This window comes from Girardinichthys multiradiatus, chromosome 6 (assembly GCF_021462225.1).
Source record: "Girardinichthys multiradiatus isolate DD_20200921_A chromosome 6, DD_fGirMul_XY1, whole genome shotgun sequence".
Lineage (NCBI taxonomy): Eukaryota > Metazoa > Chordata > Actinopteri > Cyprinodontiformes > Goodeidae > Girardinichthys > Girardinichthys multiradiatus.
The window spans coordinates 38,429,784-38,447,159 of record NC_061799.1 but is presented as its reverse complement, the minus strand read 5'-3'; the positions used below and the strand labels follow the sequence as shown (position 1 = coordinate 38,447,159).

Here is a 17,376-nt window from a genome sequence, read left to right as displayed (position 1 = left end):
GCATTTACCCCCTTACAAGGTTCTCATGGTTTTGCTTTTGGTCATATTTGGATGTTTATAGATCATCAAACTAATTTCTTTGTCAGACATGACCAAGCTTAATACAAAAGCAGTCTTAAAATTTTTGATATAATTGACTGAGGAGAAAAATGCTATCCAAACCTATCTGGCCCTATGCAAACAAAGTAAAAATCGCCCTTATGAATCATGACATAACTGTGATTAACTATGTTATTTGGAAAGCTGAGTTCAATTTCACCCAGGTCTGATTACTGCCAGACCTGAAATCATTTAACTAGGACCTGTCTGACAACATGAAGTGGGCAAACGGATATTGAAAAGGAATATATCATGCTTATTTGACTGGAACATTACCGTCAAAAATAAAATGAAGCCACGAATCTCTGTTATCCGACACCATGTTTCAAAATATGCCCCAGCAAATAGATACCAAAATTCAATTTGAAATGTAAAATTTGAAAATGAAAAAGCATTTCCAGAAATGCCTTTTCATTTTAAGAATGTGGCTGCATTATTTGACCCATAAATGAAATTAGTAATCAATCATCCTATTTGCATTTTCTTCTTCATGACTGCTCATTTTATGCCATAATCAAAAAGAAAACAAAGCAGACATTGCTTTTTCGTTTTCGTGGTCTGCCCGCAAAGTACTGCCCAGAACTCGAAAACGAAAAAGCATTCCGAGCTGCGGGCGCAGCAGAGTGACGTCAGCAGCCGCTCTTCCTCAGCTCCCTGCTGACCGAGCTACCCATCTTGTTCGGTAGGGGGCGCCGTGCACGTCTGCATTGCATTACATTGCAAACGTGCCGAGAAATTGAATGAATTGCAGCAGGGCCGAGCTCAATTTGTGGCAGTGGCAGGCAGAACTGGTAGTTCTGGTGGCAGACTGTGGCACCCTCGTGGCAGACTTATGGCCTGGGACATCCAGCGTGTTTTTAAGCATTTATTTATAATTTTCTGTGAGTGATGATTCAGAATAGCCGCTCGTGCTCTATAATAAACCGGCTGTTTGTGCAATAAATCTTCGTCATCCTTTCAACGCGTCACACATACACATAGTGCTATTTATTTTCCATGTCAAGTAAATACAATCACCTTATGTTATGGTTCTAAAGCTGTTTATTAAATAATAATCAATAATGAAATCATTATTTAAAGGTAACAGGCTATAACAATAATGACAACCCATTTGCCGATAATCAGCATCAGCTTCCACAAAAACAGCGGCAACCACATTGGCAAGCGTTTACGGCCGGTGTGGCACATTCTGGCATCCTTGCGGAATCCCCTGCCACCCTGCGGCAGACTGTGGCAGCTTCGGTGGCAGCTTCGGTGGCAGGCTGTGGCGGAACTACCAGTTTTGCCACCAGAACTACCAGTTCTGCCTGCCACTGCCACAAATTGAGCTCGGCCCTGCTGCAATTCAATCAATTTCTCGGCACGTTTGCAATGTAATGCACTGCAGACGTGCACGGCGCCCCCTACCGAACAAGATGGGTAGCTCGGTCAGCAGGGAGCTGAGGAAGAGCGGCTGCTGACGTCACTCTGCTGCGCCCGCAGCTCGGAATGCTTTTTCGTTTTCGAGTTCTGGGCAGTACTTTGCGGGCAGACCACGAAAACGAAAAAGCAATGTCTGCTTTGTTTTCTTTTTGATTATGGCATAAAATGTGCAGTCATGAAGAAGAAAATGCAAATAGGATGATTGATTACTAATTTTATTCATGGGTCAAATAATGCAGCCACATTCTTAAAATGAAAAAGCATTTCTGGAAATGCTTTTTCATTTGAAATATGGTAACAATTTGCTTCCATAGTACCCCGCCTCTCGCCCGTAGACTGCTGGAGATGGGCACCAGCTCCCCCGTAACCAACTATGGAATAGGCGGTATAGAAGATGAATGAATGAATGAATGAATGAATGACTGCAACGTTGTTACATACAGTCAGCGTGATCGTAGTCACTCCTGCATCCAAGGATTCTTTGAAGTAGAAGCCTTACTCGCCCTCCATTTTCAAGGCCTTCAGCTGACATGCAATCTGGTCCCTCCATTAGCCGCTGTCTGCAGCCGGAATGAGACTGAGCGGAGTGGGGAACGTGCCCTTAGGTGAGAGATTCCAGCTCTGACTCCTTCTCTTCCTGGGCTATGTTAGAAGTAGGTTTATGTGATTTATTTTGATGGTTCCAGAATTGTTCATACCGACCTTTGATTATGTACAGTTCAGAGTCCATGTTTATCCATATTGTAACCCTTGGCTGGGCTCCCAACAAGATCAAGCGCACCTGAGTAAGGCAGCAAGACGGTGATCCGAAGCACACCCACAAGTCCTTATTTGAATTTCTCAAATGACAAAATGAAGCGACATAAAAGACTCATTGGCAGTTGTTGGAAGGGTGGCTTTATCAGTTTTCAGGTTTAGGTGCCAATTACTGTTTGACATGTTGTGGAAGGTTGGTTTGGATAGCTCTTTTTTTCTACTCTTGAATTAAATCCTCATTTGAAAAGTGCTTTTTTGTATTTACTCACATTATCTTTGTTTAATGATATAAAACATTTAAATGAACTAAAAAGCAAAAACTGAAAAAAATCTGTAAGAGGGGGACATACTTTTTGACAGCATTATGCTTTCTGATTTATCTTGCTACTCTGTTGTGTTTTCACCTTTTCAGACAATCTTTTTGAACGTGTTCTGATAAATTCCTGATAGGAGTGTTAAATTCAGTCGTCTTTGGCTTTAATTTAATGTGTAGCTGAGAAAATTAAAGATTTATGTCTGTCTTCTCAACCAGCCAGTACCATGACCCCATCTGTCTGCTGGGAGTCTGTGCTACAAGTTTGTCAATAGTAATTTCCCCTCCTACCTGAGTGTCTCGGGTGAAGAGGAAAGCTCAGAAATATCACCTGCAGCGTTTATTGAAGAAGAAAGTAGCTTCAAACATGGCCTCACAAAAAAATAAATAATGAAAAGAAATGGTTGCCCTCAGTTAAACCTGCTGGCATTTATCTCTTCAATGACTTCACTCCCTTTCTGTCTTCCCTTGTGTAGGGAACACCGATGAACCCATGGAGGAGGGAGCAAAGGAAGAAAAGGTTGAAAAGGCAGCGGCTGAGGCTAACAGCCCAGACGAGGAGGTGGAGAACAAGAAGAAAGAAAAAGGAGAGAAGGCCAAGAAGAAGGAGGAGCAGGTAGAAGAAAAGATCTCTGATGAGACAGAAAAGAAAGCTGAGGGGGCGGGAAAGAAAAATAAAGCAAAGGAGAAGACAGATGATGAGAAAGGGCCTGCCATCGCCAAAGAGGAGGTGGTTGAAAAGGACACGAAAGACACAGGGAGCCCAAAAAGTCAAATGAATGAAAAAAAGCAGAAAGAGGCAAAGGAGCAGAAAGATAAGGAGCCAGCCAAGAAACCCCCAATCAGCAGTTTCTTTGGTGAGAAGGAATTTGCATTGCTCTGTACTTGCATTAAAAACGTCTCTTAAAAATGTGCTGCGCTTTTCAGTGCAAGAAGACAGCAAATTTCATCCCATTGTCAAACCCTTGCTCCACACTCACCTTTTCTGTTTTTTTTTTTTTTTTTTGCCTTTGTTAGCTCCCAGGAAAGCTGGAGTTAAGACAGATAAACCAGAGAAGAATGAAGGAGAGAAAAAGATGAGTGCAGAGAGAAAGAACTCTGAGGAGGAACAGAAAGACACCAAAGGGTGAGACAAATTGTGACTGGAAGCTGTCTTTGGGTTTGCTGTAGTATCTACAAAGAAGCTGTTCGGTGTAGATCATTTCTACACAATAGGTGGAGTGTCAATGGACTGGACTTCGTTTCCATTAGGTCCTTAAGATTTACAGCTCAGCTACAATCAGGATAATTTGAAGGTCCAATATAACCCATCCGAGTTGTTGTTGTATGGGTAACCCCTTGGTGAACTTTTACTTCTGATCCTTATCCTGCTGAAGGAGACCTAAAGCTGTACTTGGTCATTAATACAGGTCAGGAAAAGGTATGTGTGAATTATCATCTACAGTAATTCCAGCAGAATGTTGCACAGTGCATCAAGCTTCCCTTCTAGGTTGCATTGTTCTTGTACTAAATCCAGGTGCCCTTTCTAATACAAGCGGATCCTACACCTGGAAAAGTGTGGGTTTAAGGATTTTCCAGGTCTGGCTGAGTATGGAAACAGACTGACAGCCCCCTGTATAAATGTAATCTCCTTTAGTCCAGGGGTCTGCAACCTGTGGCTCCATGGCTGAAAGTGGCTGTTTTGACCTTTTCATAACTGTGGCTAAAAATGATAAAGAATCAAATGTTTTTAAACCTAGATATAAAAACAAGTGCAGGTTTTTGCAGTTGTTTTTCATTGAATACTTTCAATATATTTCGACAACAGAATGGCACTAAAAGTATCTTAGATCTGGTCACTTTGGCAACAGCTCCAAGAGGGAACCACGGACATCCCGCCCACCTTTTGTAAAGGTTTTATGTTTTTCTTTATTTTAAAACCTTAAAGTAAAAATAAAATGGGGGTTCTTTAAAAATGACAGCAAATTTCCTTTAGAAAATATTCATAAAAAATGATAAGTTGTCTTTTTTCAAAAGGTCATGTAACATTTGTGGCTCTAAATGAGTTTTATTTTGCTGGATTGGGTCCAACAAGGGCTCTTTGGATTGTGAAGGTTGTAGAATTGTTCTTTAGACTCTCTGGTTATTGATTGCTGTCCGTCCGTCCATCCGTTCATACCGTTGTGTGTTATCCATCATACATCCAGCAATCTGATTGTCCCGCATCTTCCTTCTATCTGTTGTCCATCCAGTTGTCCACCATCACCTGTCCATCAGTCATCCATTTTGATTGTTTACCCTCCATTTACATATTATACATCCATTACTTGTCTTTTTTATCATCTGTCATTCATCTGGATTGTCCATCATTATCTGACATGGTTCTGACCTTCTGTTCATCCATCTAATTACCACCCTGGCCTCTGTAGAAATATACATGCAGTAAACACAAAGTGAACCTTTGTATTGCTTAAATATATAAAAAGTAGATTGAGGTCTCTGGAAAGGTGAGTTCATAAAGGAACAAAATTTTCATGAGAAATATGCAGGAAGCTTGGTCTTCTCTTTGCTCCTTTTTTTCCAGGTCTGATATCCATGTCCCCTTGGAGACACTTGCCAAAGTAGTGACTGTTTATGAAGAAGACCCCAACCTTTCTGAAGGCACACAAGCACCAAACAGAATCTGATGCAGTGTTTGTCCTGATAGCTTTTAGTCTGTTCTCAGTCATTTAAGCTGCAGTCGTTCTTCTCTTAGATCAGAACACAGCGGACAGCCTTACCCTCTCATTGTCTCTGTCTGTTGGTGGTTTTCTTTTTCTGAGCTTGTTTGGGTAGATAGTGATCTTTGCAGTACGAAAACATCACACAGTAGCTGCTTTTTCAGCTTGCATACGACCTTTTCCCCACGTCAAAGTTACTGAGAGCTCGTCTTCTTCTCTGCACATAACCGTCAAGGACAGAATGTTCTTTCAGCTCAACATGTCCTATACTTAAAGCCGCCTTTGGTTTTAATTGTGTAACAAACTGATATAACCTCGTTTGTCTCTTTTCTGACACTTGACTCTTCCACATACTGTGTTGCTCAGCTGAGCTCTAACACTGAGCCCTTAATAAAGGATGTTCATATATGTAAGTAGATGCAATTAACAGCAGCATTTACTACTGAGACTATTAGCAGTTTTGATTGCCTGGATGCATAATTGTTGTATGTAGCTTCACATATTTTGTGTTAAAGCTATAACCTCGTTTCATTTGGATCTTGTTGCAAAGTGTAAATTTATGCATAGGTATTGACTAAAATAGGGGCTAATTTTGTGTAATTGTCCATTCACATAACAGCGAAAAAAACCAAAACAAACAGATCCAGTTTAATGAGTTCCACTCTGAATATGCTGGGATGCATCTTCTAAAGTACAGAGAAGGAGAGGTGCATTTTCTTACTGGTGAGCAGCTTTATGTGGCTGATTACTGTGATAAATATCTAAGAGCATAGGAAAAATACATAAAATATGGGGCAAGTCTGCATTAAAAAAACAAAATTAGATTCTATGTATCTTCCACGAAAAGACAAAGATAACTTGACATTTACTTGGACCAATGAAGGTTTTTTAAAGTGTCTAAACTCTACAGTTTAAAAGGCTTTTCCTGCTTTAACATTCAAGTGGCAGTCATGCCCGGTCCGCCTGTAATCTACCTGTGTTTAAGAGATTCAGGACAATCTAAAAGGCTGATTAATGTCAGCCTTGCAGTCTTGCATACAGTTAATTAAGATCAGCCAGTTCATAATAATTTGGAGATTAAAAACCGACTTCACGTGTGAAGTGTAAAATGCGGCAGCAGAGTAGTTGCAGAAGAGACTCATGAAAGACTTAATTACTTGCAGATTTGATTACTTGTACAGTTAATGATCATTATCATTAACCTGACAACACTGAAACTCAACTAAGAGCCAGATTTCTGCATGTTTTAATATAATTACTGTCTGATTCAGGAGTCCATTATTAAAAATGTAGCAATGATTTAATATCCCTGATTATCAGCAGCCAATAAAGTCTGTATCTTTTCTGAAGTGTTGTCAAGCTATCAGTTTAATCAGCAAGTCGTTCTCAGAATCAGAGCCAGCTTTATTTGCCAAGTTTGTGCACACAAACAACGAATTTGGCTTCAGCTCCACTTTGCTCTCGATGAGGACATTTTGTTTTTACAGAAATATAAAAGGGAAAAAAAATATTTTTGTACATGTGTATATATGCAGTGGTTTTATAAAAAGAAAAGACATGGTTGAATTGTGCAAATATACATGGTATAAGTGTTTTTTTAGAGAGACAGCCTAGGGAAAGAAACGTTACTGTCACAGCATAGTTCAAACCTAAGACATGGGTAACATTTAGTGTTTTACTCTAATTAGTAGCATAAAATACAATTAGTATAAGGATTTGTCATAGAAAACCTTGGGCATTAAGACCATAAAGTCCGCATTTTTAAAATGGGAAATGTGACGGAACACCGTCCTAGTTATGTAACGCCTCAAGACAAGTTCATGACCTTTTGATTTGGGCCACTAGTTTATTAGAAACTGATAGCGAGGTGTTTCTAGTTTATAGTGAAAGAAATCCAGTTTTCTCATATTATCTACCTCCTGTATTCATGTAGTTAAAAGTGTGCAGCTAAAAGTGATTCTGATCAGAAGTTTGACTAATTTCAATGTTTTAGACTCAACTGAAATTACTTTATAGTAATAAAAAAGATTTCTATTCAGTTTGTCAGCAAGCTAAAAATTACAGCTTTTCTTTAATGCACCATCAGCTTAATAATACATCATTTCACTGATAGCAACAGTTTCCCCAGAAGTAAAACAAAGCAAACTGGACCCTGTGTAAAGCCTAGAGTATATGGAGTGATTTGGGACTGGGGAATATAACATGAGTCTGCAGTATTATCTGCCTCGACAGAGTAATAAGTTCCCTCAGGCAGTGGTGTCCAAAGTCAGTCCCTAAGGGCTGATGTTCACCTGAATCAAATGAATGGTTCATTAACAGGCCTCTGCAGAGCAAGGTGACATAAAGGAAGTAATTCAGCCATATCAATCGGCTGTGTTGGTGCAGGAAAACATCCAAAACCTGCAGGGTTCTGGTCCTTGAGGACTGGAGCTGGACGCGCCTTGCTTACGGTTTGTGTCTGTAGTTCGCCACATATTATGCAATGCAGTTTATTTTATGTATGTGGTGTAAATGTACAACTAAATAAATTATACGGAACACTTGTTAGCAAACTAAACACAATTCTGACCTTTTTAATGGTTCCTTTATTACTTGAATCGTTTCTACTTCTACAAAATTTTTTCATTTGGACCTAATTTGGATTTTCAGGTACTTTCTATGTGGGCCGGGGGCCTAATGAAGGGTACTTTAAAGCTTCTGTGATGTTTTGGCCCTATGACAGTCTAAAAACACAGTATGCCCTATGTTTATAGATCTCAAAGTTCTGTATCTGTCCAATTTCAGACATTTGCAGATCAACTGCCAGTAAAACAGATTTTCTTTTTCTTAAATTAAGGGAAAAAAATCAATTTAGAAGTAAATCAATGTTAGTGTTTAGGAGTCTATGTGGCACTGCTCTTAATGATGACATCTATTTCCTCACCTTCGGGGAAACTCTGGATTTGATGTAATTACCTGTACCATCAGCCACGTTTAATTACTGCAAAGCAAGTAATTAAACAACAAACAAGAAGTTAAGGATGTGTATAAATTCTTCCTTGCATCATGCAGATGCCTGCATGATGCAACTAAAGTTGGCTGCAACAGTATTATTGCCCCTCATGCGTTGCACCCGCCCTGAGAAAAACATGGAAAAACGAATCTATGTATTGGCCAAAAGGAAAAGAAGGCTTTGGATGTCTTTTCATCCAGAAGGTGCTGGAATGCTTTTTTTATTTTAACCTTTTCATGAAAGTAAACCAGAATCATCAGCAACAGCTTATAATGGCTTTGTCAGTTTGAGGTCATGGTATCTATTCCAGCCACAAATTATTTTTAATTTTGGAAGGGAGCAAACACAATTTTCATCTCCATAACTATTTATGTTTCATTGCTGCGCTGTTTGCAACAGTGAAGAATGATGGGCACTGCATGCAAAATAAATTTCACAGCTGTAGTTCCCATTTCATCATGAATTCAAGCTATAAAGTGTTTGAAATTAACTTTCGAGGACAGCTCCAAGAGTATGTTTTGCAAGAATTAAGGTTTTAAAATTTGTACATATGCTTTTCTCTGACTTGAATAATTGCAACAGTAATATTCTAAAATTGTTTGATAATATCCTTCAAAACCCTTTTCATCTTAAAGTTATCAGATCTTGCTTGACTAGTGTCCTTAAATGGCTCTTTTGAAAGTTTCTTTTGGTTATAGAGTCAGAAATGTTTTGACCTGTAGTACCAAAGTGCTGCTTTGGTACTACAGGTCATAGTATTCCTTTTTGACTGCTTGAATAGTATGTAGATATCAAATACACCGCTCTGCAGTGGTTTACGTCTTTTATTTGACAAGAGTTTCTTGGTTTACATGGCTGAATAATTATTTGCTCCAACACCAATTACATGTGGCGTTCCACTAGGCTCCATATAAGGGTTCCTGCCATTTTCCATATGTTGCGTTTGGGTTGCATGTTTAGTGTTTAGGAGAGATGATTTGTTTGCTGTTGATGCTGAGCTGTAATTTACCTAGAAAAATAACAAGAAGCGACTCTTCCCAGTGATTCAAATTTCCTCAATTCTAATGAAAACAAAATGTTATTTAGTTTGGCAGGTTAGAGGAATCCCACCGTCCCAAATAAGAAATAATCAAATAACAGAAACCTTTAAGGTGCATCTAAAGGCCTACTTTTGTTGTTTGGCTTTCAGCTCAGGTCAAGCTTGACGTCTTAGTTTATTTCATTTATGTTTGAAATGTTTTTTATTCACTGCACTTTCTTAAATAATTGTACTGCTTTGTTTTCATGTATTCAGGCTGTTTCTTAATTGCTTGTTTTTTTTTTTTTAAATATTGATTTATTACTGTTGGTTTATGACGGTTGGTTCTGCAGAGCAATGATTAAATTGCTGTCCAGAATAACATCTGCTTGTTTAAGTTCTCTATAAATAAAGTTGGCATTTAGTTATGATTTTAGTTGGACATAAATCTAATTGCTCTTTCTATCTTCTTTTCTTTTTCAGGGAATCAACCTCAGGACAGACAGACTACAATCCATCCAGACCAAACTACCACCCAGTGAACCACGCCTGCTGGAAACGAGGCCAAAAGTGAGTGAAGCATAGTTTTTCCTCATGTTGTCAGGTTGTTAATTGGACTTTTCAGTTTTAACGGGTAATTATACAAATCATGCTCATAGCTACTGCTGCCTGTGAAACAACCCTGAAAAAATAGATTATGCTCAAAACCATTTGTTCCAGATTGTGAGATCTTATCCAATAATTATTAAATACAAAAGAAGATTAGAAGAGGCGAAGCATATTGGAAGTTGGTCCACATTATTTGAAGTTGCAAACAAAATCCATCTGATAATCCAAAAAAAAACCCAGTGTGCTTATTCTGTTTATTTAACAACTCAGCTCATTCATTCACCATACTGACTGTTCCCACAGTCCCAAGGAAGGACACTGTTTTCCCAACATTTGTTGTCCTTGCTCCCGTTTCTGTGCAGTTTGATAACCTCGTATCAGAGCTTATCCTCCTGATGCACTAATTGCCAGTTGTTCCCAACATCCGAGTCAGCTAAATGCCGTGCATATAAAAGCAACTGTCAGCACTGAGGGTTTGCCTGCTAACTGCAACCATATCTCTCTCCAGAGTGCCGTACTTGGCAGTGGCTCGCACCTTTGAGAAAATAGAAGAAGACTCTGGCAGGTAAGAGCTCCATGTGGATGTGGAAAACGGCGGGTGCCATTTGGGGAAAATGATTTACAACTCTTGTTTGGCAGCCTGTTGGGAATTTCTGAAATAACAAAATGGGAAGAGAGAAATTCAGACTATCGAATTTTATTTTCTCTTGGAGCAAACAGAGTGAAGAGATACTGAAATTAATCTGCAGCTATTTACAAACTTTTTGTAATGACTTGTATTTCAGGTGGGAAGCAAAGCAATAATTCCAATTCTTCTTCTGACGAAGAAATTCAGCAATTCAGATCAGATGTTCACATTTACTCATCATGGGCATGAATCTCACTTATCTTGAGCCTTTGGAATGATTGGTTTGAGCTGTTCTTGTTTCATGGGGGAGTAGTTATACATCATAAAACCTCAATCATAAAGTAAAAAAAAAGGACAGAATTAAAGTTATACTCACAGAATGAAACAAATACAAACACATCCAGTAATATTTGGTTAAATGTCACTTAACAAGCACACAAGCTGTCTCTAGCTATCAACCAGCCTTCTGGCAAGGTTATGGCTGGATTCACTGACCTGGTATCCAGACTGGCCTTTAAGCATTGCCTCCTTCATTGTTCCATTCACCTTGTGAAATTAACTAGTAGCCCTGGCAGTGAAACAGCCCCACACCACGATAATGCCACCACCATGTTTGACATTACAGCCTCGCCTTGACTCCATGAAATTAACTTCTCCATCACCTTCAACTGGTTCAGAACCCCGCTGCCTGCTCCATCTCCAGTACCGCCTCTATATAGCATGTCACCCCTGTCCCTTAACGGTTCGACTCGCTTCTGGTCCAACCCCTTGATTCACCTTATCTCACCGATTTTCTTGAAATTGTGTGTTTGAGCAAGTATTTTTTTCACCCTGTGTGGATTTAAAAAATCTACAATAGATTCGAACACACAGATATCAATGAAGTTGTATGTTGGGTAATTCCATCGTGGAAGATGAACAGTTCAAATAAATTATTAAGAAGCCCCAAATTAATGACATTCATGCACAATGATGAGTGGTTGTAAAGTCCTTCAACAGTCTCAAAAGAAAGTTTGAAACCCAAGACTTATTGCTTTTCAGTTAAACACACCTTGATTGACTTTCCTATTTTTCCTTAAAGAATATTGAATATCAAATGCCCCTCGCTGTGATTTACTGTCTACAACTGACGTATACTGTTTCACAAATGAACTCCTAATCTGTCTGGCCAGGTCTCATTAAGGATTAAAACTTCCCAGACACATCTCATTTCCTTCCTCTCAGTATTTACAGGATGAGCTTGAAATTCATTTAAGTCGTCCTCCTTGTCTATTCCTTTTGTCGTCATGTAGGCTGAGAAACATTGAGACGCTGTCAAACCTGCTTCGCTCGGTGCTTCTGCTCTCTCCAGGTAAATGCTACTTTATCTCTGCCATAATGGCAACAATGACGCTGCTACGCAGGCGGCTGGCAGCCAGCCAGTCCATCAAGGGGAGGGTGTTGAAGCCAGGTTGCACATGAAAGCGCTGGGGATGTTAGTCGGTGTGTGAGTGAGTATGTACCTGTGGGAGTCCTGGAAAGTTTATGCTGATATGTTGCTGCTTGTTAGAGTGGGTTTTTCTGAAGGTGGTTCAGTATGTCTGTGACTGCTTTGTGGATGTCTGAGCTGTTGGTGTGTGTTGATGTTTGTGTAGTTGAGTCTGAATGTATGTTTTGCTTGAGTTTGGGATTGTTCTCTGCTGTCTGGGCTTGACGCACACATCTCTGTGTTGCTCCTTTTTCTAGATGACCTGCTGTGCTGTGTGTACCTGTGTTTGAACCAGCTTGGCCCTGCCTACCTCGGGATGGAGCTCGGTGTCGGGGAGACTGTGCTGATGAAAGCTGTCGCTCAAGCAACTGGTAACAAACGCGTCAGCGAAGACTCGCGCTTTCGCTGCCTCAACTCTGCACTCATCAGCTGCTTACCGTCTCGCTCTTGTTACTAGGGCGACATTTGGACAAAATTAAAGCGGAGGCACAGGAGAAAGGAGATTTGGGCCTCGTGGCTGAGAGTTCCCGTAGCAACCAGCGCACCATGTTCCAGCCGGCCAGTCTGACAGCAGGAGGCGTGTTTAAGAAATTGAAGGAAATTGCCAGTATGAGTGGGAACTCGGTGAGCCACAGAATAACATTTTCATTAGAAGAGAACGAGCATGGTGAATATATTGTCTGCCTCTTTGGATTAGGCCCAAGAAAAGAAAAGGAAAAATATGTTGATGCAATTATGCATTGAACAAGAAATTACAGTGCCTTGCAAAATTTATTTATACTATTTAATCCATCATCTAGAATTGGAAACAGTCACGAGTGCAAACATAGCAAGACCACCTAGACATGTGAGGCGAGCATTGATCATCGATGCTGCCAAGAGGTTCGTAGTATATCTCTGGAGGAGAATCTGCTGCCACAAAATCTCTTTAGCGAAGGGTGGCTAGAAGAAGTCCTACTCATGTTTAAACATTGCCACAGGCAACGAAGGAGACACACCAAACATGTGGAAGAAGGCGCTCTGGTCATAAGAAAACAAAATGGAACTTTCTGGCCTACATGCAAAACACCATGTGAGTCAGAAAACTCACACTGCACTGAACTCATAACATGGTGGCGGCAGCAGCATGCTGTGGGGAGGCTTTTCTTTAGCTGGAAAATTGAAGCTAGTAAGAGCTTATTGTGAATTGGGTGGAGCTAAATAGACCACAGTCCTGGAAGAAAACCTGTTGGAAACTTGTTGGAGACTTGAGACTGAGGCAGAGGTTCGCTTTCCGGCAGGACAACCACCTGGAGTTGTTTACCTCCTCAGCTGCCATGCAATCATTTGGATCAAGTGTTCTGGAGCAGAGGTGCATCTAAAACGTGAAGAACAGTGGGCCCTGAGGACCAGAAAAACACTGGTTTAAATCAAAGCATATTGTGTTACAATGGCTCAAAGTCGAGAGCTAAATCAAATTGATTTAGCTCTCGACTTTGTGACAATACTGAAAAATTGCTTTTCAGTGATGCTCTCCATCCAATCTGACATGAGCCTCGGTATTTTCCAAAGAATGGACAAAAAATGCAGTCTCTAGATGAAAAGTTTGAGATTTTAGTTTATATCTTGAAAACCATGCAGAATTTTCCTTTCAATTTGCAATTGTTCATCATTTGTGTAAGTCTAGCACATACAATCGTAAAATACATGAAAGCTGGTGACAAAAACTGACAAAAATCCATGCGGTATAAATAGTTTTGCAAGGCACTTCATTTTTTTTTTTTTTTGCCTCTTGGTATAAAGCCAACGAAAGGAAAAGTTAAGATGTTAGTGTAATTGTGCATTGAGCTAGAAATGACTAGCTTGTCTACTTCAGAAGGAAGAGGTTAACTTTACAGCCGCTGAGTAAGTTGTCACTTGGCTGGAATCTCTCCTGTGCAATTAGTTCTTTCTTCCTGCTTTAAACATGCAGTTTGTACTCGCAGGTAATCTCACTCTTTTTTTTTTTTTTTATATATATATTTTTTTTGTATTCTATCTCCTCTCGCTCTTCTTCTGTGAATCTCAATTTCCTCCCGCCTGCTTCAGGCCATGAATAAGAAAATCGACATCATCAAAGGCCTCTTTGTGGCGTGCCGCTTTTCCGAAGCCCGCTACATAGTCAGGTAAAATAAGACTCTCCCACATTCACACGTTCAGCTGCTTGTGTGACCATCTGCATGTTTCCAAACCCAGATATCTCACTGGCCTCCCTGTGTGTGCCGTGTTTGACTGTGTAGCGCTTATCGTGTAGAGCAGGTGGAAACAAGTAAAAAGGCATCTGTGAAGCCTGTTGTTGTTTTGGTTTTAATGGGCAGGTCCCTGGCTGGGAAGCTGAGGATTGGTCTTGCTGAGCAGAGTGTCCTCTCCGCCCTGAGCCAGGCTGTCTGCTTGACCCCACCTGGACAAGGTAACCATCTCCTGTTAGCTCTAATCTTTCCTGCTGTTTATGGCATTTAAAAAAAAACAACAGTTTTCAGTGTTGGGACTTGAACTGTTTGAAAGGTTTTTTATGCCTTGTCAAACATTAAATTGAATGTGAGTGAAAGAGCTGACATTCACCTTCTAATTTCTTTTATTCAACTCAACCACTGAGATGCAGGTTTACTTTGTATGTTGTAGAAGGATGACTTTATGATTTTGTGGTCGGCATTCAGTTCAGGTCAGCTTATAAATGTGCTTAGTACTAATTCATGGGTCATCTCAAACATAAGTTTGGTAAAAGGAAAACCTCTCTGTTTTTAAAAATAAACAGCTGGAAGAGGAAAGGATTTAATGTTTTTGTCCATCCATCCTTCCGGCGACTGTGGCTCAGGTGGCAGGAGGCTGTCCTGTAACCGGTGGGTTGCCGGTTTGAAACCTCCCTCTGACCGTCTCACTTCACCTGCTTTGCCTGCTTATGGAGAGGGCCTGGTGGCGCCGATTGTATGGCAGCCTTGCTTCTGTCAGTCTGCCCCAGGGCAGCTGTGGCTATAATGTAGTCTACTTCCGCTTCAGTGTTTTAACGTGTGTATGAATGGGTGGATGACTGAGTGTAGTGTAAAGTGCTTTGGAGTCATTGGATTACATAAAGCGCTATACATATTTACCGTTTTTCCATCCATCCATACATCTCTTCGTATATCTATTGATCCCTTCCTCATCCACCCGTCAGTCTGTCCATCGGCCCCCAGCCCTTCTATCGTCGGACTGTTTGTCATCTGCCCGTTTGTCTCTTGTCGTCCATCCGTCTGTACCTGATTCTTCCGTCTATCCATTAATCAATAGATGTTTGGGAACATTTAGGTACTTCGTGATCTGATTTGATAACGACTCAGAAGGCTACGATCTGATTAGAAATACAATAAATTAACGATTTCTTTTGAGTTCAGGCCAGATATTACCATTAATAAAATCAAGTTTCAAAGTTTGTTAATTGAATCAGAATCTGTCTGTTCCTCGTTCCCCTATTTGTCCATCACTGTCCATCCGTCAGTTTCCATCATCTGACCGTTTGACGTTGTTTGTTCGTCTATTACTAGTCCACCAGTCTCACCCCCGTTTGTCCATCCCTCCAGCTATCTCTTGTGTGCCCATTTGCTTGTCTTTTTTTGTCCATCCGTCCTCATGATTGTCATCCACCCGTCTATTCTTATTCCAGCTGCCCATCAGATGTCCACCCGTTCATCAATCCCTCTGTCCCCTGTCCGCCCATGTCTCCATTGTAGTCATCCCTGATCCACTTGTCCATTTGTCCCATGTCCAGCAGTCTGTCCATCTTTCTATCTATCCATCCGTCCGTCTGTCAATCGTCCGTCCCTTTATCCACACATCCATCGTTTGTCCATCATACGTTTATCCGTCCATCTGTCTTTTGTCCACTAATGTTTTTTCATCCTGTCTGTCTCTTCCACCTATTTGTCTATTGTCATCCACCCACCATTATATCCCTTATTCACTCATTTGTCCATCATCCGACTGTTGTCCGTCTTTCTGTCCTTCAATCTGTTTCAGCGTGTTTTTCTACAACTTTAAAAGTTTTAAACTGGACCCATGGTTCTTACAGTGGTTCTGGTTTAGTCACCAGATGTCTTTTAATTTGTGCAAGGAGAATGACGATTTGGATAATCTAGTCCTGATTTGCCAATCTAGGTGCTGATTGAAGATAGTACAAAAGGCTGTGAAATGGCCCTCTACCACCATGCCAGATCAGAAGCCAATTTAAGCCTTGTGTTGTTTCATAATTTGTGGAACATACAGATAAGACCTGACTGTTGAACAAGCCTTTTCAGTGAGCACTCGAATGCCCAGAATTGCATCAATCAGAGCCAATTCGCTTTGTCTGATTGGATGTTTGGTAAAGGATCTGGTGTGACCGTGGCTCGGTTGTAGGGTGGAAAATCGATCCACAACCCTGCAGTGTGGGTTCACTAACGCCACTGTCTCTGATATGCTCCTCGACGTATGCGAGAAAAAAACGTTGCTGCACATTTAGTGTGCACATATAGAACAGAATGTGTTTTTATTAGTGTGGACAGGTGAGTGAGAAAGAACCTCAACACTCTGTGCAACCTAGAAGAGTTAGAAAAGTTGCTGAATATGGACCATTTACACTCCTCTATAGAACGAGAGGAAAAAATGGAGAGCATTTTTTGCTATCTGTCTCTCATGTTTTAAAATTGTAGCAGGAAGTTAAAAAAGTTTGTGCAAAGTAAATCTTGACTGCTTTGCAAAAGTCCTTTTTACCTTGAATTTGATCATTTTGATCTTAGAGCCAATTCCATCCAACTTGATTGTATTTCATTGGGGTTTTGTGTGGTAGACCAACACAGTAGTACATGACTATGAAGTGAAAAGAAAAGGATACATGGATCGTTTTTTAATCAAAAAATAAATATCTTAAAGGTGTGGCATTTTGTGCTTTTTGTATTCAGCTGGATTTTAAAATCTTGTCACAGATTCTCTATTGGATTTAGGTCTGAACTTTGACTAGGCCATTCCAGGACATGTACGTGAAACCTCCACTCGAGTCTTTTGCAGCCTCTAACAGTTGTTCCTCCAGGATTCCCCTGTATTCAGCTCCATCCATCTTCTCATCATTTCTGAACAGCTTCCCTGATGTGATATGCATTGTTAGTTTTTACACCACACATTACGTTTTGCTTTTTGGCCAAAAAGTTCAGTTTTGGTCTCATCTGACCAAAGCACCTTGTACATTTTTGCTGTCTCCTACATGTCTTGTATAGTCTTCGGACTTATGGCTTTCTTTTTAATAAGAGCCCTCTAATTGCCAGTCTTCTTTACTGGCCATGTCTGCTGAATGTACAACTAACAACATTCCTGACTACAGGTTTTTCCACCTGAGCTGTAGATCT

The 17,376-nt window shown here is 40.4% G+C and overlaps 1 protein-coding gene across 1 annotated transcript in view; it reads left to right on the top strand.

The window, feature by feature from the left end:
• Positions 1 to 17,376, top strand: part of lig1 (ligase I, DNA, ATP-dependent) — an 82,926-nt gene that overhangs the window by 16,235 nt on the left and 49,315 nt on the right. The window contains exons 6-14 of the mRNA XM_047368607.1: positions 3,067 to 3,447; positions 3,608 to 3,716; positions 9,783 to 9,869; positions 10,417 to 10,473; positions 11,829 to 11,887; positions 12,262 to 12,375; positions 12,462 to 12,628; positions 14,072 to 14,148; positions 14,341 to 14,432. Coding sequence (XP_047224563.1) covers positions 3,067 to 3,447; positions 3,608 to 3,716; positions 9,783 to 9,869; positions 10,417 to 10,473; positions 11,829 to 11,887; positions 12,262 to 12,375; positions 12,462 to 12,628; positions 14,072 to 14,148; positions 14,341 to 14,432 — 1,143 coding nt within the window. The remainder of the gene's footprint in view (positions 1 to 3,066; positions 3,448 to 3,607; positions 3,717 to 9,782; positions 9,870 to 10,416; positions 10,474 to 11,828; positions 11,888 to 12,261; positions 12,376 to 12,461; positions 12,629 to 14,071; positions 14,149 to 14,340; positions 14,433 to 17,376) is intronic.